Source organism: Trifolium pratense, linkage group LG2 (assembly GCF_020283565.1).
Source record: "Trifolium pratense cultivar HEN17-A07 linkage group LG2, ARS_RC_1.1, whole genome shotgun sequence".
Classification (NCBI taxonomy): domain Eukaryota; kingdom Viridiplantae; phylum Streptophyta; class Magnoliopsida; order Fabales; family Fabaceae; genus Trifolium; species Trifolium pratense.
Window position 1 is genome coordinate 23,943,790 of NC_060060.1, and position 23,829 is coordinate 23,967,618.

The following is a 23,829-nucleotide window of genomic DNA, read 5'->3' on the forward strand; positions in this document are numbered from 1 at the left end:
CAAAACAACTTTAATACCAACCTCCACATCTAACGTAGGTCCTAATTAAGTCCAATTCCCACATTATAATCTTTAATTTGACTTTGATACCATGTTAACAATTGAGTAAGGCATGTAGTGATAAAGTTCAATCTCCGCTCAATATTAATAAGAATCCTAATATTTAGAGTTAAATAAAAAATGTAGATACATAAATAATATATGATTAAAATTTCGCATTCTAAACCTTCTATACATGTTCAATTTAAAATCCGAAGTTAAAAAAAAATGACAAGATGTGTAATTTTATACCCTGGAGCTTCAACTTAATTTGCACTATGCTAACAAAGCCACAAGTTCATCTATTGATTTCAATGTCTTCTCATAGTATAGGTATGATTCATATACCTTTGGTGACCGAACATAACGATCCATCTGAAATGGGAAGAAAAGCCATAATTAAATCACACATATTATCATTGGAAAACTCTGATTAGAACTAACTAACTTTTATTTACACAAGGTAGATTCTCCCTTCTAAGGGGATCTTCATACGCATGAGTTAAAAATTAAACTTCTAACCACATACTTAAAGGACAAAGACGACCTTTCCACTTAAGCAAATTCATTATAAATAGAACTAATTAACTTTTAGTTATAGATAACTAGAACATAAGTCCTCTTATTTAGCTTATCCAACATAATCATATGCAAGAAATTCAGATAATATTTTCAGTTTTTCATTTTTTTTATAAGTAAGAAAAAAATATTGGGGTGAGAGAGGCTCGAACTCTCGACCTCAGGATAACTCAGAAGCTATGAGACCTACGCGCTAGCCAACTGCGCCACCACCCCTTGATGACTTTTTCATTAATAACAACAAATTGAAATAAAATAAAACTAGTACTTTTTTGACTAAATAATACAAATAATTGTGTTGATTCTTAGATAATACTAACAAATTAGTTTTTACATGTATATTCCTTTGGTGATTGTAACTCACTTTTATATTGACATCTAATAAAAATCCATTATTTTGTAAGTAACATCCTTTCATTCTTTGTAATTGCAACTTAAACTTAATAGTTCACAAAGGGTAATCTAGTAATTTTTAAAAAATATGACGAACAAGAACTATTGATTAAATTAAATTCCATTCATCAAATTAACAAAAGAAACACTACTAATTAAATTGACAAACAAAAAATTAATTAGCATACATACCTCAGTCAAATTATCAACCAACTGATTAGCAGTTTTAACATACTCCTTGCGACGATTTTCAGGCAAAGTAGTAATAGCATTTTTCAAATCCTGTTCAAGATAATTCTGTTTCAGTCTTATATAAAACATAACATACCTCCAAGATAAATGTTCCAACATTTCCCTAAGATTATGTAACCCTTCAGCTGTTTGTTTTATCCTTAAAACTGCATCTTCAGGTGATAAACCTGGCTCAAAAAAATGTTCTTTAAGAAAAGAACGTGTACCCCAATTTTGTGCTAATGCTAATGGTGTTGTTGCAACATTTATTCCAATAATTGATGTTGCTACAAATGTTGACATTAAATTTCTTCTAGTGGTTTCATTTGTTTTTGATGATGATGATGATGATGATAAAAGGTTGTCGTTAATGTTGTTTTTTGAAGTGTTTTTGTGTTTGGTTTTGATGTGAGAATGGAGTAGTGTAGTTGCATGAGTGAAGCTAGACATGGTGTATGAAGATTTGGGTATGGTGTGAGTTTTTTTGAATGGTGTATTTTGACTTAGGAAATTTTTTGGGCAGGTGTTTATTTGCTGACCGTGTTGCCCGGTTTGTATAATTGGGCCTTGAGATTGTGCCACGTGGAACTTTTATTATCCATTTGAGTTGAGAAAACTCCCAAGTCACTGATGGAAGAAGCATTTATTTCTTCCTACATTATTACTATTTTTTTTTTATTTACCAAATTTTTACTCTTAAATTTTTGGCAAGGTTTAAACTTCACCTTTTGCATATAAAATGTAATATTCTTATCAATTAAATTCACATAGATAATATTTTTGTGGTCAATTAGTCCAGCCCTATTGGTTAGAATTCCACATTTTTAAGGTTAATAAGTACTGGAAGCACCAAGGTTCGAATCTCAGTTCTTGGCAAGGTTTAAACTTCATCTTTTGCATATAAAACTAGACCTTTACACGTGCGATGCACACGTGTTATTTGTTGTTTATAATATAACGTCAACTAAAAAATTTAAATAATTGAAGGAAGAATGACCTATAGTTGAAACTTGAAATAAAAAAAAATCATGAACATACATTTTTTTTAGGCAAGGACATACATAGTTTATAAGTTGTTTTTTTGGTATTAACATAGTTATTCAAGTTCTTCCAACTTTGTAACCAAAAATCAATCAAACAAATCAATTATTAAGCATAAACAGTGTCAATTGCTTGGAGAAACACAATTATAATATAAATCATGTATACATATAGATCAAGTATATCAATCTCTAAATTAAAATCAAAATATATATAATGCAAACATAAAAAAGTATAAATAAATAAAAAACAATACACTATTTAATATATATATTCCCGTAATAGAATTCCAAAATAAATAGTAGCATATATAAAGGCAATTGCATAATAGTAGTATTACATTATAAATATATAAGCAATCACACTAAGCCCTACTTCCATGATGATGGCAACATCTACCTGGACAAAAAATTAAAATAAAGTATTTGTTAGATCAACCAATGTAAATTAGTATATCTACAAAACAAAATATTTTATAGATATTCAAAACATATGAATTAAACCTACTGCTGCAAATATCTTGAATGCAAGTAATTAAGGGAGGAAACAAAAATAGTTAAAATGACGAACTATTACCTAATACCATGAGCAAACACATTAAAAAGGAACAAAATGAAAAAATAAGAAGGATGAAGAGGTGAATGTGAATGGAAGATAAAAAAAACATGGGTAAAGAAGAAAATCAATTCTTTCCATTAGAAGTAATGTGGCATGTGGCTAAATAAAAAATTAATTACAATTGTTAATTTTTTTATTATTTATTTTTTAAAGAAAATGATTTAAAAGTTATGATTGGTTAATACAATTAGGGTTAGGATTAGTGGTAGGAGAACTATTTAGAATTTATATATATAGATGTAATATTCTAAAGTGAGTATATTTGGATGGAGATTATTATTATCTAGACTACCAACTCGTATGGCGTTGGCGAAAAAAGGTGTTATTGTTAATCCACGTGAGTTGTGTTGTGCTTTTTGTTTCAGAGAAGAGGAAGATATTGACCATGTGTTTTTCAATTGTTTTTTTTCGCAACAAATTTGGAAGAGAATTTTCGTCTGGCTGAATGTGAATTTTATCACCTTTGAAGTTTGTTGGAAGCACTTTATCTTCTTTGGTGCTTTGGTGAAGAATAAGTCATATGCAAAAGATCGACATGTAATTTGGTTGGCAACCACATGGAGCTTGTGGCGAGCCCGTAATAGTATAATGTTTAGAGGAGATGTCATTAACTTGCAATCCTTAGTGGATCAAATTATTTATATCTCCTGATTTTGGTTTGTTGGTAGAATAGCTTCTAAGTCTTCTCTTATATTTTCAGATTGGTGCAAAGATCAATTATCTTGCATTTTTAGCATCTAATGGCTTCTTTTAGAATTGTAAGGATTGTGTACTCCTTGTACTCCTTATAATTCATTATTTGCTTATAAAAAAAATATAGATAATATTTTTGTGGTCAATTAGTCCAGCCCTAGTGGTTATAATTCCACTTTTTTAAGGTTAATAAGTACTGGAAGCACGAAGGTTCGAATCTCAGTCCTTGTATATAATATGTAATGTCTCTGCCAACTGAGTTATGCTCACAAGATCATATAATTTATTTTTTTTAATATTATTACTTGTATGCATAAATTATCTTCTTAAATATTTATAGTTTTTGACTAGTTTTAAGCTTTTTTTATTTTACTAAATTTTAAGTATTTAGTTATATTTATAAGTTAAGTCATTTGTTCATCAGATAAAATGATGGTTTGACAACGTCCTAGTAGTGAGTATAACTCAATTAACATGAACATTGTAAATTATTGTAGGAACTGAGGTTCAAATCCTGCTACTCCTACTTATTCGCTTTTAAAAGGGTAGAATTTTAGTCACTAGATTACTTGACAAAAAAAATAATTTCACAATTGTCTGTCAACCATATTTTTACAACGGAAATTTATAGACTTGGTGGCAAACCAAGTATTCTATAATTTGCCAAACATCGTTGTCTATAAAATCTATCTCTAATTATCATTATGGCTAAACATGTGGGATAATATGTGATTTGTGATAGTTGTTGGGTATTCAAATATTGTTCAAATTAGAGACCAACTTAGATATTTCTGATTTAGAATTTAATTTTAAATTTAATCTCCTTCAAAAATTGGGAATTTTAGTCTAAAAATTTAAGTGATACAATTTTTTTTTTGTCTATAGACGAAGTGGCATGGACCACTGCAACTCACACTTACAACTACGAGGTACCAATTTTAAATTCGACTAAAGGTATCCAACCTAGCAATATCGACAATGTCAGTTGAGTTAGGACTTATAAGTATTACAAATTTTAATCAAAAAAATGATGAAAACAAAATAATATATCTTGAAGTTTAAATTAAAAAGAAAATAAACTTCAAACATTACATAAATACACATGATTGGAGTCATGCATATTAATCATCAAAACATCACCAATTAAATACATGCACGATACCACCAATATATTATATAGTTTAAATTAAAAATAATAATATTAATATTATCATACACAATTGATTTTCTTCATTTTTATTTATTAAATAGGATTCTTGAAGACATGCATATCAGTCACTAAGAACACCACCGACCAACTACATGCATAATACCACCAACATATTTTTAAAAGAATGCATTCTCTCTAATTATTCATATATTAAACGACTCTCTTTAAGTCATGTGTGTCACATGATAATAAATATTATACATGTTAAAAATTGTACGTTTTAACCCCTATTACATTTTCTGTCAAATAAAAACATATATATATATATATATATATATATATATATATATATATATATATATATATATATATATATATATAAAATTTTTAATAAAATTGTAAGATTCCATTATTTGTTGGATAAATTATAAATCACAACCGTCATTACTTTGAACTTAGATGAGAAACATTATAAATATTGATTATTTCTTTTATCTCTTACTATAGTGGCTAGGCAAGCACATTCTGTGCCCGTCTATGTCATCCGATTTCTCTATTATGCTAAGTTGTGTAATATATTATATTCTAAATATTTTATATATCTATTTTATTATGAATAATTGACTTTTGAAAAAATGAGGGCCAAACTATATAACGGGAATATGTTGAGCGGATTATTGACGTCTCATAAAACCTTTTACTAGTAAAAGAAAGCTATTGTGGCTCCTAGGCAAGCATTGTATCTATGTGGCACATGAACTCCAATTCTCTCCAATTTTTTTCTAACATTTCTTATGCTCCACTAAATAAATAAATTTAAATAAAATAGATGAAAGCTATATCCCACATAGTTAAATAATAATTTGAGCAAAATCTTCGTTTTTTTTCTTAAATATGAATGATGTCAAGTGAAGGTAATGATGTCCTTGTAACAAATGTTTTCTTTCAACTATTTTCTTAAAAAAAATAAAATACACACATGTGGGTATACCAAAATCTCCTTACATTGCCTAAAAAAAAAAAATTGTCCGCTTTTTCTATTACGATAAAGTTTGTGTATATCGGTAAATATTTGTATGGTTTTATCTACACATTCTTGACTTCTAAAAAAACTGCTTACTATTTTTTTTTACAAAAAAAAAACTACATATTAGTTAAAAAAGTTATGTACGAAAACAATATCTTAATCTTTACTTCAAAAGTATGTCTTAATCACATTTAGTATGCAAAAAAATATTAATATGTATATGTATAGCTGATCATATCATATAATGTATAAGAAAATAATGCCATTATGTTTGGTTTAGTGGTGAGGAATTTTGATAGTACGTTAGAGGTTCTGTGGGTTCGATTCCCAACTCATTGGAAACAAAAAAAATGGATGATGTAAATATTTTGTTTTAATTTTTGAGATTGCTAAGATGACAACCAATAGTTTATATAGCATTTTTAAGAATAAACAATAACTTAAAACTTTGGGAATGAAATTAGTGTCGGTGTCTCTAGTAACATATTCTGATCTCACCTCCCCATGTGCCAAAGAAACCTCATGATTCTCAGCTTTGTGTGACTGGTTGCGGCGGTACGGAGAGAGCTCACCATTTGTTTCTTTCTTGCCCCGTTTTTGCCCCATTGTGGTATTTGGTTAGATCTTGGATTGGTATATCATCGGTTGACCCGAGCTTGTTGCAAGATCACTTTGTTTTGTTCATTCACTCTTCCGGAGGGCAAGGAAACGACAATTCACCAAATGTTGGACAAAGTTAAATTACATTCGCTTTGGTGGGTAAAAGCTTATAATGTCAATGTTAGCATAAACTCTCATACGTGTGGTCGAGTCCTCTCACTTGTATGGGCATCGATTAAAACTTTGTATTTGGCTCCATACTGTTGGTAAGCTTTTGAGATTCTCTATGGGACACCTTGTGCTAGGGTGGATTCTTTTAGGGGACGACCTTGAGTGGAATTCATCACAAATTTCTTTCTTAAAGGGAGAAGTTTGTGAGTTAATAGGACGAGTGTATACAAAAGTTGGATAACCTAAAGAGATACTTGCCTTGACGACATACTTTCCTATGTAACCACTTCCACCAAATATAAGAAAAAAATCATATTTTTCTTACTAGACCCTCGGTTGTACGCGTTCGACGGAACCTTATATATTAGCTTAATTATTTAACTATTTAATTTTTTTAATAATTTAATCTTTAATTTGAAGTTATAGATAAATTAACAAAAATTAAATATTAAATAGTTAAATTATTAAACTAATGATATTTTAACGTCCAAATAATGATATATTTGCAAAATAAATTATTTCGAACATGATTCATTTAAAAGAATAAAATAAAATTTAGAGGATAAAAGTTTGAAGAAATTTTTTTAGAGGGACCAAACATATATCCGTTTGGATTGACTTATTTTTGAGCTTTATACAAATAAATAAAATTTTATATTAATTCATAAATTATCACTAACAAAAATTATATCATTATAAGCTATTTTTCCATAAACTATCTTAACTTGTCTATGAATAATAACATAAAAATTTATTTATTTGCATAAACAATTTTCTATAAGTTCAAAGCTCAAAATTTTTCAGAAACCTTAGTAGAATTTCTAGCCAATACACAACTTAAAAAAAAAAAAATCGAAGAAAAACGACGGTACTTTTCTTACAAAATTAAAGTAATTTTACTTTACCAAATCTTGTTTACGGCTTTGATTCATTCCAATTCCAACCTTTACCTCTTCGTACTAACGCTCGTTTCTCTTCCTTCATCTTCTTCTTCCTCTGATTCCATTTCCCTTATTCTCTACACAAAAAACCCTTCAATTTTCCTAAAAAACCCTCTGTTCTATATGGGAAGAACTGGATTATTTGATCTTGAAAAGCACTTCGCTTTCTATAGTGCTTATCACAGAAACCCAATTAACATAGCAATTCATGGTTTATTCGTTTGGCCAATTGTCTTCTCAGCCCTTATTTTTCTCTACTTTACACCTCCCTTTTTTGGTCTTCCAAATTTTGAGTTTTTACTATTTGGGAACTATTTTGTGTTGGTTTGGAATTTTGGGTTCTTGATTACTTTGGTTTACTCTGTTTTTTATGCTTGTTTGGATCTCAAAGCTGGTTCTTTGGCTGCTTTTCTTTGTGTTTTTTGTTGGGTTGCTAGTAGTTTTGTTGCTGTTCAACTTGGCTGGTCTCTTGCTTGGAAGGTAAACAATCTTGTACTTTCTTTTTTTTTTTGTAGCTTTTTTGTTTTCATGTGATTTTCATGTTTGTTTCTCGTATGTTGGAGAAAGGAACATGTTTTCTTGTTATTGTCTTTTTTATGTTTGTGGAATTGTCTTATTTGACTATAGAACTAATAATCTGTTGAAATTGAAATCACTGTTTTTTTTTTCATAGGCAAATGTTAGCATATACTATTTGTTATTTTAGTATTTTCTCCTTTTCCGGGTTTGTTGTTACCTCTGTCATTTAACCATCAGCTCAAATAAGTTGAACTCAACCCCTAATTGAAATGATTGTTATCTCGTAACCCGAAATACGTTAGTCGGTGTTTGTTTATTTAACCCTTTGATCAAACCAGTTGAACAACTCAACCCCTAATTGAAATCATTGTTACCCGGTAACCCTAAATACATTAGCAGGATGGCTGGTGACCATAATTGAAAAGAATATATTTCAACTATTTGTGGATAAAATAAACTGATAAACTGTTATTTTTCAACTACCTGTTAGTTAATGGATACAGATGTGGGGTAGTGATATCCCTACCCGCAAATATCCATACCCGCGGATACCTCAAAATCTGTTAAATACCTATCTACAGGATACCCTGTATGGATATGGAGCGGGCATGAGTATAATTTTTATCCAATGGAGCGGGTAGCCGATGACTACTATCCCTGCCTGTGGATACCCATTGGCATCCCTATGATAAACTATTTAGAGTGTGAAAAGTGATAGTAGGAGTGAGAGAGGTGAATCCCAAATGATGTTTTGGTGTCTTTTAAATGCAAAATTTGTAAAATACCCCAACCAAAAAGCCGTATGGTTAAACTTTAAGGACTTTTTTGGGTTTTTCAATTTTGTTTCTGTCTCCCTGCAACAGCCGCTGTAACGGCCGCTTGGCTGCTACACTCCACTTTGTCGATATACCGTGCTATTGATAATATCGATTGAAATTACATTAACCTACAAATACAATATTTGGGATATGGATATAAATGAATTAGTCCACTGTTTAGTAACATCTTTGTACCTTCATATCTTGACGAGAAGCTTAAACTTGTTCAAAAAGGAATACGGGTAAAAGGTATATATAGATGTAATAACCTCAATAACAGATGTTATCCTATTAGGTGAAGTTAGTTATATGATTGAGTCAGTGCCATTAATTTTATGTTGAAAGCCAAATTTTTTATGAAATCATTTTGAGCGCGAAGCTTTTCATTCTCGCGGTTTCTCCTTAAGTTCTCTTTTGTCTTCCTCTATTACTTTTCTCTGCCTATGCTTCATTTTATTAACTATTTTTAACTTGAATAGTTTCTGAAATTACATTTTCTTATATCTATTCATTTCAACATTTTCATCTCCATTATCCTAGAGCATCATTAGTCTATAGCTTTCGTACTGAATTTTCCTCCAAGTTGGACGGGCACTTAAAAATCAAAAATTGAGTCTCATATCTGAACTAAATATCCATTTTATCCACTTATCATGAATCACATAGTGGATCCAAGATTCTTTATTTTGGCAACTTGTGGTATGAATGGTGACTAAATTTTCACCTACATACCTAATTAACATACGTGTATCTCATATGTTCTTATATCTCATATGTTCTTAGAGTTCTCGTAAGCATAATCCTTCGATTTCATGACTTTTTTCCTTTGGCCTTAAGAGGGTGAAAAATGACCAGCAAGAGTGAGAGAGGAGAAGCTCAAAAGTTTTTCTAGTCTTTTTTTATTGTAAAATTCCTAATATATCTCATTAAGAAAAGCCGTAACCTTTAAGTTTGAGGGGTTTTCTAAAGTTTTGAACTCATTTCAGAGGCAGGGTGCTATAGCGGTCGCAACATCTTCTATTTTGGCCACTACGACCACTGCACTAGACTGCTCTGTTACTGCATGTTCTGTAACAGCAAGTGGCCACTTTGCTCCGCTACCCTACTATAGCACGCTATTTGGCTATTGACAACACTGATGTTACAACAAAGAAATATAATATTTAGAACAATCGATCCTTACAGTTGCTATTATAATGGTAAAACATTTGGTCTTCCTATCTAATGGTGTGCCTAAACATCTATAATGTAAAAGTAGAATTTCTAATCTAAACACAGTATTGCAGTTTTATAATTTTCAAGTTTGCGTGTTTCTCAATTATGCTTTTGCTCTCTGTTCCTTAACTTGTTCATTCAATTTTTAGTGCTTATTTGTTCGTTCATTCTTCTTTTCATTTTTGGGTGCTTCTTTCTGGCATAGGTTTTTGTAGCATTTTCATTGTTAGGTTCCCTTTCTCTGTTTAAGCTGTGGATCTGAAGCTGATAATTTAAAACCATTCTTATTACTTCCACAATTATTAAAAAAATGTGCATTTTAGTTTTTAGTAATCAGATATGATATAGCTGTAATGGGTTGTGTTATGCTTAAATTTCTTTTGTAATAAACCATATCATGTATAACATCTATTTCATGTACTTTTACTCAGAGATCATTATACCATGGTTGTCAGGATCGAGATCCCACTAAAGATCGTTGGGGTATAGAAAGATCGTAGATCGTAGGATCGTAACAAGGATCGTAAGATCCCACAAATTTTCTTAAACATAAAAAATTCATTAATATTAAACATAATCTAGGGAATACGATTGAATAATTAGCAACTATTAATGAAATTAGTGATACAGTTGATGAATAGAAATAGGGATGCAAGGCTCCATGCAAAATTCCCAGTTCCATAGGATTTTTTTTGATACGCAATCATGTTTATAGGTGAAACCGTTCCTTTTCCCCACGTAATCAGGTTTCTATGCACAACGAGCAACTTTTTAGGTGAAGCGGTTCGTTTTCGAGTCGGGGCGGTGTAATTTGAACGGGGTAAAAACCTATCAATCGGGTCGGGGCGAAACGGGTTGAATCTTTATAAACCCAGTACGATCAGAACGCGTGGAAGATCTTTGATTTCACGATCTCACGATGTTTCTCTGCGCTTTCACGCGTTCGTCCATTCTTGCGATCTTCCAACCGCTCCAGCACGATGGCTCACCCCCAACACGTAAGATCGTGCGATCTCACGATTTAACTATAGATCTTAACAACCATGCATTATACAGCCATTTTCTACATATTGGCCATATGATATTGCATGTACATGAACTCAAAGATTAACCATAAAACAACCCTTTTCTGAATAGTGAATAAAGCATTACAACTTTTAGAATATATAAAAAAATATTTCATAATATATTGATTCTATCTTGGAGTAATTGTGCAGATCTCAAAATATCTCTTATGGTTGATTTCCTGTTTCTGTTTTCTTGTACTTTTCTTTTTCGTATATGTGTAATTCTCTTATTTGACCATAGAACTAGTAACTTGTTAATATTGAAATCACTGTTTGTTTCGTATGTTAGTATTTTCTTGTTAATCGGGTTTGTTTCAACCCTAGACTTTTAATCCTAAAACTCCTTTAATACTTGGATCAAACTAGTTGAGCTATCCAACTGCCTAGTTGAAATCACTATTATCAATACCAAATAATGGAGCGTTTCTGGTAACCGTAAATACACTAGCGGGGATGGTTACTATTTTGAAATTTTTATTATATAGTTTAGTTAATTTATGCTATATCATAGAAACTCAATAGCTACTTATGACAGATTATTGAGAGTGTGTAAAATGATAGTAGGGCTCATCGAGGTGAATCCCAAATGTTGTTATGGTGTCTTTTAATTGCAAAATTCCTAAAATACCCCAACTAAAAAGCCATAACCTATAAACTTTAAGGATTTTTTTTTTTCAATCTCCTTTGAGTTGCGGTTCTATCTCCTTGTAACAGCCACTACACTAAATTTCTTTTCTATTGCGTCCAAGGGCCGCTGCACTGAGGTCTGTTGCCATAGTTTGCTATTGATAGTATTGATTGAAATTACATTAGCATACAAATAGGGATATAAATGAATTATTCCCGTTTCTTAACTTTTCTGAACCTTCATAACATGATGGGAAGCCTAAACTTGTTCAAAAAGCAATATGGGCGAAAGGTATATTTAGATGTAATAATCTCAAAAAAAAAAGATCTTATCTTATTAAGCAAAGTTAGTTATATGATAAGCCACTAGGTTTGGTCTAGTGGTGAGGGATTTAGGTAGTATGTATGAGGTCCTAGGTTCGATCCTCAATGCCAACATTGTATACCAAAAAAAAAAACAGTTAGTTATATGATTTGAGTCCATGCCATTGACTTATATTGAAAGCCAAATTTCTGATGAAATCATTTTTTGGATGAAGCTTTTCTTTCCTCTATTACTTTTATCTGGCTATGCTCCATTTTAGTAACCTTTTTAAAACTTGAATTGCGAAACCTTATTGGCATTTTACTTCCATGACCAAACCACATTATGCAACTCTGACATAAGCGTTTGTCTAACTTTTGCCAAATACATTAGTTTCTGATCTTATATTTTCTTGTATATTGGTCTGTTTATTTATTCATTTCAACATTCTCCTCTTCATTATACTAGAGCATAAATTTTCTAGCTATCTTGTAGAATTTTCCTCCAAGTTTCATAGCACTTGAAAAATCACAAATTGATTTTGAATTATATATCTATCTTATCCACCTTACCTGAATGACATGGTAGATCCATGATTCTTTATTATGGAAACTTGTGGTATGAATGGTCACTAAATGTTAAGAGTCCCACATCGGTTGAGAGATGGTCTGACTAAGTGTTTATATACTAGAGGCAATACTCACCTTACAAGCCGGTTTTGTAAGGTTGAGTTAGGCCCAATACTCATTTCTAAGATGGTATCAGAGCCTCTCCACGATCCGTTGGGCCACCTGTTATCAGGTTTCCGCTATCAGGCCACCTACCGTTTATATCCACGCACCAAGCCCAATAGTGCTGGGCATGAGGGGGTGTGTTAAGAGTCTCACATCGGTTGAGAGATGGCCTGACTAAGTGTTTATATACTAGAGGCAATCCTCACCTTACAAGCCGGTTTTGTAAGGTTGAGTTAGGCTCAATACTCATTTCTAAGACTAAATTTTCCCTTCCATACCTGATTATCATACATGTGTTTCATATACTCTTAGAGTTCTCTAAGTCTTAAGCATAATCCTTTGATTTCAGAACTTCTCTCCACAAGTACAGAATTTACTGTCTTTTAACCTCATCAAAAGAATTACATGTGGATTTGTTGGCCGACGTCATGACATGCACTATAGTAGGCACATCATGTTTTTGGATTCCCAATTTATGAACAACTATACTGGAGGATAAATTCTAGTTCCAAAACATATACATGTTGCACATTGTTATCGATCTCATATAGCGGAGCATAGCAGCCAACAATATAAATGCTATATCACTTAAACTATATATATCCAAACTCAACAACTAGCTGTGACTGACCAGTGAGACGGTGAAAAATGACAGCAAGAGTGAGAGTGAGTGAGAAAGAAGAAGCTCAGAAATTGTTCTAGTGTTTTTCAATTGTAAAAATTCTAAAATACCCCAAGCAAAAGCCTCAACATTGATTCTTGAACTCATTTATTAGGTACGACACTTTTGCCCGCAACATCCACTATTTTGAACGCTAGGACCTCTACACTAAACTGCTCCGCTACCACATCTCTTGTAGCGGTTGGCCACTCTGCTCTGCTACATTACTATAGCACTGCTTTATCGCGCTATTGACAACACTGATATTGTAATTAAGAAAATGTAGTATTTATAACTCTATATCCTTACAATTGCTATTATAATGCTAAAATATTTGGTGTTCTTATATAATGGCGGTGTCTATAATGTAAACGTAGAATTTCTAATCTACACACAGTATTGCATTTATATAATTTTCATGTCTGCTTGTTACTCAAACATGATTTTGCTCTCTGTTCCTCAACTCACTTTCGTTCTTCCTCTCATTTTTTGGTGCTTGTTCATTCGTTTCCACCATACTCATTCCCGATGTTAAGAAAATTATGGCATAGGTTTTGGTAGTGTTTTCATTGTCTGTTACTCTATTCCCTTTCCCGATGTTAAAAAAAATGACATCTTATTTTTCAGCTTGTACTTTTTCATCCTGCCATAAAAATTCTGTTCTTGTCCTAATGTCAAAGAATCTTGGCCATGCTGTTTTCTTCAGTTACCATTTACAACTTCTGTCCCTTCTCATAAGCCTCTGTTATCATTTTCACTTATATTAAGAAAAGTAGGTAGTGTATTTAACGTGTCCATTTTGTGTATTAATGTTACTAAAATACTCGTGTATAGATATGTCCAACTCTGACTTTGCAGCTCTCAAGACAAATTAGTAATATTAACTATTTCCTTTTTACTTTCTTTTTTTTAATTTTTTTTTTTTGGGGTAAGGTGGAAATTTTACAACTGTCTCCGAGGGGATTTGAGCTTGGCACCTTGAGGTTACAAGGCTAAGGTCTTACCACTGAGCTAGCAGCTCAAGTGTAGTAGTATTAACTATTAATGGAGTATATTTGAAAAAATAATTAATATATCTAGTAATTTGAAATGAGACTTATATTTAGGGACAATTTGTTTTCTCAAGGAAACTTATAATTGGGGACCGAGGTAGTATATATTAGATATATCAGTCTATAATTTTGTTGTCACTTGTTTTTTCTTAAAAAATGTCATTTTTTTATTGGTAATGTTTATGATAATTCATAATAAGATTCAATTCACGGTTTAGAAAATAAGTCCTTTGGTTAGCATTTTGAATCTTGATTTGATAACCATGGATAAGAAACATAACTTTTATTTTTTTATCGAAAAAATACTTGTTTGATGCATACATAGAACATCAACGTAACATTTGTCACTTTTTGCTCTTTGATCCCAATTCTCAAACAACCTCGTGTATAGGTTGTTCTGGTGGTTCAGCTGGTATGTTGGACAGGACAGTTCATTGGTCATGGAGTATTTGAGGTACATTCCTGCTATAATAACTCAATTCCTTACTCGCCCTTTCAAATATAAACTTGAGATTTTTCGCCTGCAGAAACGAGCACCTGCTCTTTTGGATAACCTCATTCAGGCCTTTGTAATGGCTCCTTTCTTTGTATTGCTGGAGGTATACACAATTTTCATATTTGTCCTTATATTGTTTGTTTTCTTACCCAGTTATCTTTCTTTCCTTAATATAGTATTATTGCTTGAATGTGTTCATTGCTGACACTTTAGATTAAAGACGTGTTCGGCGTCTGACATATGTCGGTGTTGGATTGACACGTGTGTCTACGTATGTGTCAGTGTTTCATAATTATGCCTGAATGTATGGCTATTGATTTGCTGCAGGCTCTCCAGGTTGTATTTGGTTATGAACCATATCCGGGATTTCATTCAATTGTGCAAGCAAAAGTTGAAGCTAATATTGAGGAGTGGCAAGAAAGTAAGCAGAGATTAATTTCATAGCTTCTGCTTTGATTTTTATATCTTAAATGGTTTGATGTTAAATGATCTTTTTATCAACAAAGGAAGAATAAAAAGCTAAACATGATCTTGTATATTACACTGGTATATATATATATATATGCTTTTCAGGATTATTCCTCATCTGATTTCACATAAATTATCGTAGTATTAGCCATATATCATTTTCAAGTAACAAAGATGTAGTAGAATGGCAACTTTGCCATACTGGTGTGCTAAACTACCTAAACACAACCTCACTCGAGATCGAGAGGCAGGAATGATGCATTCCAGCCTCACCGAGGAAGTGCTCGGTGTAGAGAGGAAATCTTCAACAATGTAGAAGCTGTGAATTAACGACTACAATCATAGTTTGGACTGGTATACAAGACTTTTGTTCTTAACAATTTTAAACTACACATGGATTTTCAAATTCATGTGGTCCACTTGGTTAACTAGACTAAATTTGTTTTCAAGGCAAACAAGGACACAATTGAAAATTCAGGGGTATAAAAGAAACGCGGGGATGAGAGAGAAAACATCAAACTCTAATTCAACTAAATTATTAAATTAAATAATACTGTATCACGCTATGACTTATTCAAATGATTGATTTGCCTAACTTCTACTTAGATATATGTATATAATACATTAATTAACAATTTGCTGATGAAGCAAATACATGGATTTGAATTAATAATCATTATTAGTCTTAGATCTCAAGGTATGGTAGTTATGGTAGTAAAGACTTGAAATTTTAAAGTGTGCTTCTCTTGGGGTTTCATATTTGAATTAACTTGATTTCATTTTCTGTGTTGAGCATGTTCATATAGAGTGAAACTCTAACTTTAAATGAACTCTATACTAACGGATGATAAAATAGATGTTCGTAAAATTAATCAATTTTTGAACCAGATACTAAATCATAAAAAAGGATTTCATAAACTCAACTTAGAGTCTCACGTCGAAAGTCATGAAGTTGGTATTCTCATTCTCATATGTAAGGCTCAGCCGCAATACAGAATAACGCATGCGCATGTACCAACCAACTGCCAGAAACACGTCATCATTTTGGATAAGCAATAAACCAAACCAACATTAAATTAACTACTCTTTCTTTTGACAACTCATTCTTGCTTCAATTATTTTACTAACAATACTTGCAATTCTTTCCTTTCTTTTTGGTCAATTGTCAATTTTTTCGTTTGTCACAAGAATAAATAATTTTTATAAAAAATAAGAGAATAAATAAATTATTTGTATTAATGTTCTTGGAGAATACTAGTGGCGTAGAATGCTTCGCTAGCACGACCAGTCGTATTATTTGAATACAATTTTTTATATTGATAATATTGAACATAAACAATGAATCTAAAGAGAAAGATGAAATATACGAAAAGAGACAAAAAAAAAAAATTAAACTCGAAAATCGTATAAATATATGGTGTCTGTATTTAAAAATATGTTAAATATAAATATTATTGTAAGCAACCATTTTGTTTGAATTATATCAGAATCTCATTCCACATTTGGAACTTAATGCAAATTCCAATTTGCTTGTTTTGTCGTTCTATATAATGACGAAAATGTCAAATGATGGCAAAATCAATTGTTTAATATCATCTTTTAAGCCTATTTATTAGTTTTTTTTTTGTTTTTTTTTTAATAATTATTATTGTTGTTGTTGTTACTGTTTAATTTGTATACATTGTAAATTGATTTTATTTTCCACTTCATATAGGAGCTTCTTTGTTATGCACACCATTAATTAACTGTAGTAAAAAATAATGAGTAATCTAGAAAAATAATATTAGATTTATATTTGATGTCGGCATAACATTGATTTACAACCCTAAATATCTTACTTGTTATTATTAATACATTTTTTTATGTCCAAGCCTTTATAAAATATTAGCCAATAAAACAAAAAAAAAAAAGTATTATAAAAATGTATCACTAATATTCTGAGGGGCCTATCAGTTTGAATATAACTGAAAATTCATTCATGGGGTGATGTAATATATATATTTGTACAAAGAATCTTCAAGATTATCATATTGGTGATGCTTATCGTCACACCTAAATAATCCATTAATGTCATTTTCTATACTTTTTTGTTGCTATTCCCTTTGATAAAATACTTGGTTCCCAAGGCTGCTATTTTGTTTCACATGGTATTTCTCTAAATCACCTTCATAAGGGTTGTTTTTAGGCATTTCAACCATTTGTGATTTTACAAATGGGTCCATTAATCCACCATGTGCAGTATTAATTTGAAATTCAAAAGTTGAATTATATGATCCATCTGATAATATTTGTGATATTGGTCCCAAATAATCCATTTCCAAAAGATTAGTAAGAGAACATGTCCTTGGAAATTTCACCAATTCTTGTTCACTATCATCATTTGTTTGTGTCATATTCATTTGGTTTGTTGTGTAGTCCTCATTTGTCTCCAATGATTTTGTGATGTTTTTCTTCTTATAGATTCTACATAACACCCAATCATCTAGCTGTTCACACATAAAATCACAAGGGTAAAATCGTCATTTCAAGCAAAATTATAAAAAAAAAAAAAATAGCTATTTGTGTCTCAGAATTTGTCCCTTCAAATAAACAAAATTTTAAAATAATTCTACAAATTAAAAATCATCGATCAGCTGAGATTTACGAAACAATTTCAGATACGAAATTGACCGATAAAAATAACTAACGTATATTTTAATTTTATAAATTAATTTCGAATTTTTTTATTTCAGAATCAAAATGTCTGACGTCTATAATTTTACGACTAAAAATTATTAAAAAACAAAAAGGCTTACCCTCATGGATCCAATTTGTCTATTGGATTGTTTTCTTGATCCAATTAACCTATATTCATGCATAATCCAATCTGTTTTTATTCCCTTTGGTGGTCTACCTTTGTAAAAAACCAAAGCTTTCTTAACCCCAATATGGTTAGAACCACTAAATATTGATTTATCTGTTCCAGTTGCTTTCCAATACCCAGAAACAGTTGCTCTGTTTGGTCTAACCCCATTTGGATATTTTCTCTCTCTTGGACTAAAAAAATACCATTCATTTTCTCCAAAATCTGATTTATCTGCATTTCATTATAAAAAAATTAATTAATATTGAAAAAATATATCAAAAAATTTAGACATATTAAATTGATATTAACATGTAGACACTGTCGATATAAAATAATATTATACGTACATCTAATCACAGCTGATCACCAGATATTATAACAAAATGACATACCAGTAAGTTATGATTATAAAAATTTTAACGCTGATAATATATATAAATTAGATTTGATAAATATATATTTATATATACCTGGTAATTCCCATGGATCAAATTTATAGATATCAACTTCTGGAATGATAGATGCAGGACATGGTTGTGATGTTGCTTGGTTACAAAGGTAGTAAACAATTAATTCTTCATCAGTTGGATGAAACCTAAATCCAGGTGGGAGTTCAGAGCAAGTTCTACTTTCCATTAAACTAAAAAGTAAAGAAAAAAAAATAAGATACTATAAAATAATAATTTTCTTGGCTATTTTTCTTGGAAAAATATGAAGGGATAAAAGGGTTGCTAGAAAGGGGTTGAAGAGAAATCAAGGTGTTTGAAATGTTTGCAAAGAGATTGATGCCACTTTTATCTTTGAGGTTTTTTGTCGTTTGTGATGTGTTGCATGGATTTGATTGGTTAATATGATGACTTTTTATTTGATTGGTTAATATGCGTTACCAAAGCTCTTGCCATGCTCCAATCAGTGACTAGATACTCCTTCACCTATCTTTTATTTGACTTTTTCTTTTTTTTTCTTTTTTTTTTTGAATAACACTATGCGGTGTTTATCCATATTGAGGTTGTATTCAATGCTTTGGAGGAATATTATTGGCATATTGTAAATAATATATAATGTTTTGCATAATTGTTTAAGTTGATGTCAGCAAAACTAGTTTTCTTAATTTTTAGATCTTTATAAAAATATCATTGTTTTGTTTGGGATCAATTCTAAGAGGGTATATTGGATTATGATTTCATAGGATTTTAAAAGACTTTTTATGATAAAAAATCTTGTGGTATTTAATCAGTACTTTTAGAGAAGTTAAATAAATCTTGTACGTGGTATTCAATTAAGACAATTAAGATTTTTTTTTCGGGGCAACACAATTTGTTGATATTCAATCGAGATTTCTTTCAACTTTTAAAATGTCTATTAGTATTCAAAAGTCTCCAGATTTTGATGAATTCTTCTTTGCAATGGATTTTGATGGATTCTTTTTTGTCAAAAATACACATATTATGGTCTTTCAACAATCGTACTAAAAACCTCCGGACTTTTTCAAACTCTCAACTTTTTTTTTATCATGATTAGTAAGCTTCTTCTCTCTTTGCCATCGGACATGCTTTGCAAATTTCCTCTTATCATCTTTGCCAAAAGATAAACGGTAGTCATTTGCAGAATTCTCTAGCAATCTAACCATGAAATTTACCTATCATGCTTCAGCGATTTGTTTTTTTTTGTTTGCTATGTGTTTGTTCAAAATTCAAATATGAAATTGAATCTCATTTTCATTCACATGAAGTGAGTCTGCAACATCACTAGTGTGTGGTTCTATTTGTTCTATAATACATATTCGGTTCAAATTATATATAAGGAGCAGTCAATTAATAGCATCAACTATTGACTGTCTTTCCATCAAATACACAATCGATGATATTTTATTATTAGAAATAGTATTTCATCAATTGCTGCAAATCAATTTGCAATATACACAAATTGAAGCTACAACTATAGCAGCCAATTTCATAAAACCCAGTCTGATTCCCAATCGGTGCTACTTTCACTATTAGGAACATATACGTAAAAAAAAAAATTAACATAGAGTTTTTCTATTGTAAGAATTTTTTTTGTTTAAATATTTGGATTCCCAAAAAAATATAATTTCATCCGTAAAAAAAAAAAATAATTTATTTTATTAAAATTTATTGATTATTTTAAAATTTTCAACTTATATATAAAGTATTATAAAATTTTGATTGTAAAAAGTCTTTTGAAAAAAAAAATCTCAAAACTCATTCAAATCATGTGTTAAAAATCTTGATTGTAAAAAAGTCTTTAAAATCTCACAAAATCAATATAGTCCAACAAAATCACATAAAATCATCAAGACTTTTTTTGCTAAAATTGTCTTATAAAATCATCAAGCGAGATATGTCCTATATTATGTATAATTTTTTTTATTATGCATAATTTTTATTATTATTAGATAAAAGTTTCTTAACGGTTATAAGTTACGATTAGATTTATTGATTTAATGATGAAAAATACATTGTGTAAGAGAATTTTACTTGTGTACAATAGGTAAAATCTTTGTTTGATAGTAATAATAATCTTCAAAGAGATCGTAACAATTTGATTAAAGAATTATGTATTAATTAATTGTTTGTACCTAAACTCTAAAAATAATCTATATATTACACAATTGGGGTGTGTTTGTTTCATGGATACAAATATATTCCCAGGATTAATTTTCCTTGGAATATGACTATGGGAATCTTTTTTTAAGGAAAATGTAAAAAAAAGTGTTTGGATGATACATTAAATTCCTAGGAATGATTTTTCAAATAAATGTGCAAATTCCTAAAATATCCCTATTATTTATTTACTTTAATACTCGATGATTTATATTTTTTATTGAAAAAATTACAAACTTACAAACATCCAAAAGCAAAATAAGGAGGATGATTATATATAGTATTTTTTATTAAATGTTTTGTTTGAATTATTTATGGATTTAGACTACTTTTATTTTAATTCATTGATTTTGACCATAAAATTAAAAATAAAATTCTATGTATATAAGAAAAAATTATTATTTCATAAAAAAATTATTATGTACACAAGTATTTTTTTTTCTTGCAAATAATGCATTAACGTAGAGTTGGTGCAAGAATTCAACTATAGAAATAGATTGAAAAAATAATTGGCAGTTGAAAAAATATTATGGAAGGGGACATAGTGGGATTTTCATGTAGCAAGGTAAATAGCCATTCCCTGGAATAATAGATTCCCACCTCTCTTTCATGGGAATAAAAATGGGGAGATCGTGGGTTAAAAGGATTCCTGGGTTTAATTTGTTCCCGGGTATGTTTTTGTTTTACCGTCTACCAAACATGGGAACATATTTTCCAATTCTCACATTCATGGGAATATGTTTTATAACCGGCAAACAAACACACCCTTGAAAAAAAAAAGTGTAGGGTTTATTTGTAGAAGTAGGACATCGTGGTAAAAATATTAATGTCAGGGACAATTGAAAAAAAAAATCCTATGTTTGATGTATTTTTCATGAATTGGTGTTGATATGATACGTGTCAAAATTAAATGATCTGCGTCAGTTGGTTTTGACATTAGAGTAATTTAATTACATATTGAGCTTCAAAATTAAATGTTAAAGGTGTAGGGTTTGTATCCATATTTTGAGATAAGCTCTTGATATTTTATGTATGAATTTTCTGATTTGAAAAACTTATAAAATGTATATATAATTGAATGAATATTACATCATATATAAGGAAGTGTATGTGGTACTATGCTACTATATTGAAAAGCCTCAAGATAAATTTGAATACTTTAAAACTTTTGAAATTATACTATAAGACATTCTTGAAGTTATTAATTTTGCTCTAAATCGTGGCCTTGAAAAAGCAACTACCCTTTAACTTTGTTGAGCAAGGAGATGAGGCATGCTTTCAGTTTCCTTCAATATCTATTGTAGAGCTAATTCTTATTCAAATAAAATAAAGTCTTTACAATAATATATGTGCACAAGTTAATAATTAAGTGTGATTTGTGGTGTAAGATCATAAAGTGTGATAGTATAATACTATCACAAGAATATTATATTTATTAGGAAGTTTAAATATTTTAAAATTAAAGTATTGCGTATTATGAAAATATTTTGTGATGATGTGTATTTTGATATTATTTAGGGCAGATGAGCTATTATATTATAATAATACAACAATATTAATAGGATAGGAACCAACCGTTAGTTGATTCGGTGATGATTGACGCTGAACTTGATAGGGATGATCGCGGTTCGATTCCCCGCAACTGCGATCGGGAGGGGGCTGGAACCACATAACTGACCCCCGAACCAGATTCAACTGGTGGTGAAAGCCAAAAAATATTAATAGGATAGGAGGCAATGAAAACAAATCTATATGTAGATTTATTTTACTTATGAATATGTTGTCGCTCAATACTCATCGTAATTAGAAGACAAATTGTATAACCAAATTTACTTTTATAGACTTGAGAAAACATGAGATTAATCAACTTAAAGACTTCTTGGTCAATATATTTTTGTGAATTTAGAGGATCCATTGTCAAAATTCTTGGGGAAGAAATTGAGTGGAATGAGACTATGTAAGTAAAAATGAAAAGTGATTAGAACCCAATATTTATGATTGGAGATCCATGAAAAATGGTCTTGTTACTTGTTAAAACTTGTTAATTATTCCAGCAATGAAATTATTTTATCTTGTTTCTATGGTGTTATTATTACGAGTAATAGAAGTGCTAATTTATTTAAATACGAAGGATAAGTTTTAAAGACTTTTAAAAAAAAAAGATTTTTAATAATTACCATAAAAAAATATGATATGTAACAGTGAGTTGTTAGTCTGAATTTGATGCTTGTCGGTTTACATATTTTTTTTAAAAAAAAATTGATTTTGCGCTCATATATGAGCAGGGCGTCTCCGGGTTTTAGGAGACCCTGCGCAAAATATAAAAGTGGCCCTCTTAATATAAAAAATTTATTTTTTCTATAAAAAAAATTGTCGATTTAAATATAATATAAAAAATCATTTTTATTCTTGTAAACATATAGATTATCAATATTAAACCAATTGCATCAAATCAAATTGGATAAGAAATACAAAATAATTATCTTTGTATATAACGTCAAAAAGGAACCTCCTAATATGAGTTTAAATTTTATGGAAAGATTAAAATGGACTAAAACAATATTTCCGAGTATAGATAACTAATATATTGATACTCATATGATATTATATGAACATTAACAATATATAACTATTAGTTTAGGGCCTAAAAATTAATCTATTAATATACATCTGATATTTTATAGGTATAAATAATATATAAGTAATATTATAGGACCTCAAAATTTTGAACCGAGGCCCTCAAATTTTTGAGGCCCGATGCCGTCGCACACCTTGCACATATGTGCAAGCCGCCACTGTATATGAGTTTGCTGGATTGTGTTCGTGGTGTGTGCTTCCCAAGCTCTAAATTTGGACTTGTTTATCTCGTTTTAGAATTTTTTTTTCTACCCCAACATTTAAAATTAAAAGGACGAA

General features: G+C 30.3%; 3 protein-coding genes and 1 non-coding gene across 4 annotated transcripts; 1 reads left to right on the forward strand and 3 right to left on the reverse strand.

Moving 5' to 3' along the window:
• Nucleotides 1-115: 115 nt before the first annotated feature.
• On the reverse strand, nucleotides 116-1,885 carry LOC123904429 (photosynthetic NDH subunit of lumenal location 2, chloroplastic). The gene is given in 3 exon segments (XM_045954098.1): nucleotides 116-414; nucleotides 1,204-1,761; nucleotides 1,763-1,885. Coding segments are annotated over 3 exon segments (780 nt in total). The 3' UTR covers nucleotides 116-315.
• TRNAM-CAU lies at nucleotides 750-834 on the reverse strand. Its single transcript is given in 2 exon segments — nucleotides 750-785; nucleotides 797-834. It is a non-coding gene; the product is annotated as a tRNA-Met (tRNA).
• A 5,560-nt stretch (nucleotides 1,886-7,445) lies between the features above and the next one.
• LOC123905053 (2-hydroxy-palmitic acid dioxygenase mpo1-like) lies at nucleotides 7,446-15,554 on the forward strand. Its single transcript, XM_045954670.1, has 4 exons — nucleotides 7,446-7,963; nucleotides 14,872-14,934; nucleotides 15,008-15,079; nucleotides 15,304-15,554. The coding sequence occupies exons 1-4, from the start codon at nucleotides 7,607-7,609 to the stop codon at nucleotides 15,418-15,420; spliced, it is 609 nt and encodes a 202-aa protein (XP_045810626.1). The 5' UTR covers nucleotides 7,446-7,606; the 3' UTR covers nucleotides 15,421-15,554.
• Nucleotides 15,555-17,211: 1,657 nt separating this feature from the next.
• On the reverse strand, nucleotides 17,212-19,169 carry LOC123905054 (NAC transcription factor 29-like). Its single transcript, XM_045954671.1, has 3 exons — nucleotides 18,760-19,169; nucleotides 18,240-18,520; nucleotides 17,212-17,930 (listed from the first exon to the last, which is right to left on the reverse strand). Exons 1-3 carry the CDS (start codon nucleotides 18,923-18,925, stop codon nucleotides 17,538-17,540), a joined length of 840 nt encoding a protein of 279 aa, XP_045810627.1. The 5' UTR covers nucleotides 18,926-19,169; the 3' UTR covers nucleotides 17,212-17,537.
• Nucleotides 19,170-23,829: the final 4,660 nt, after the last annotated feature.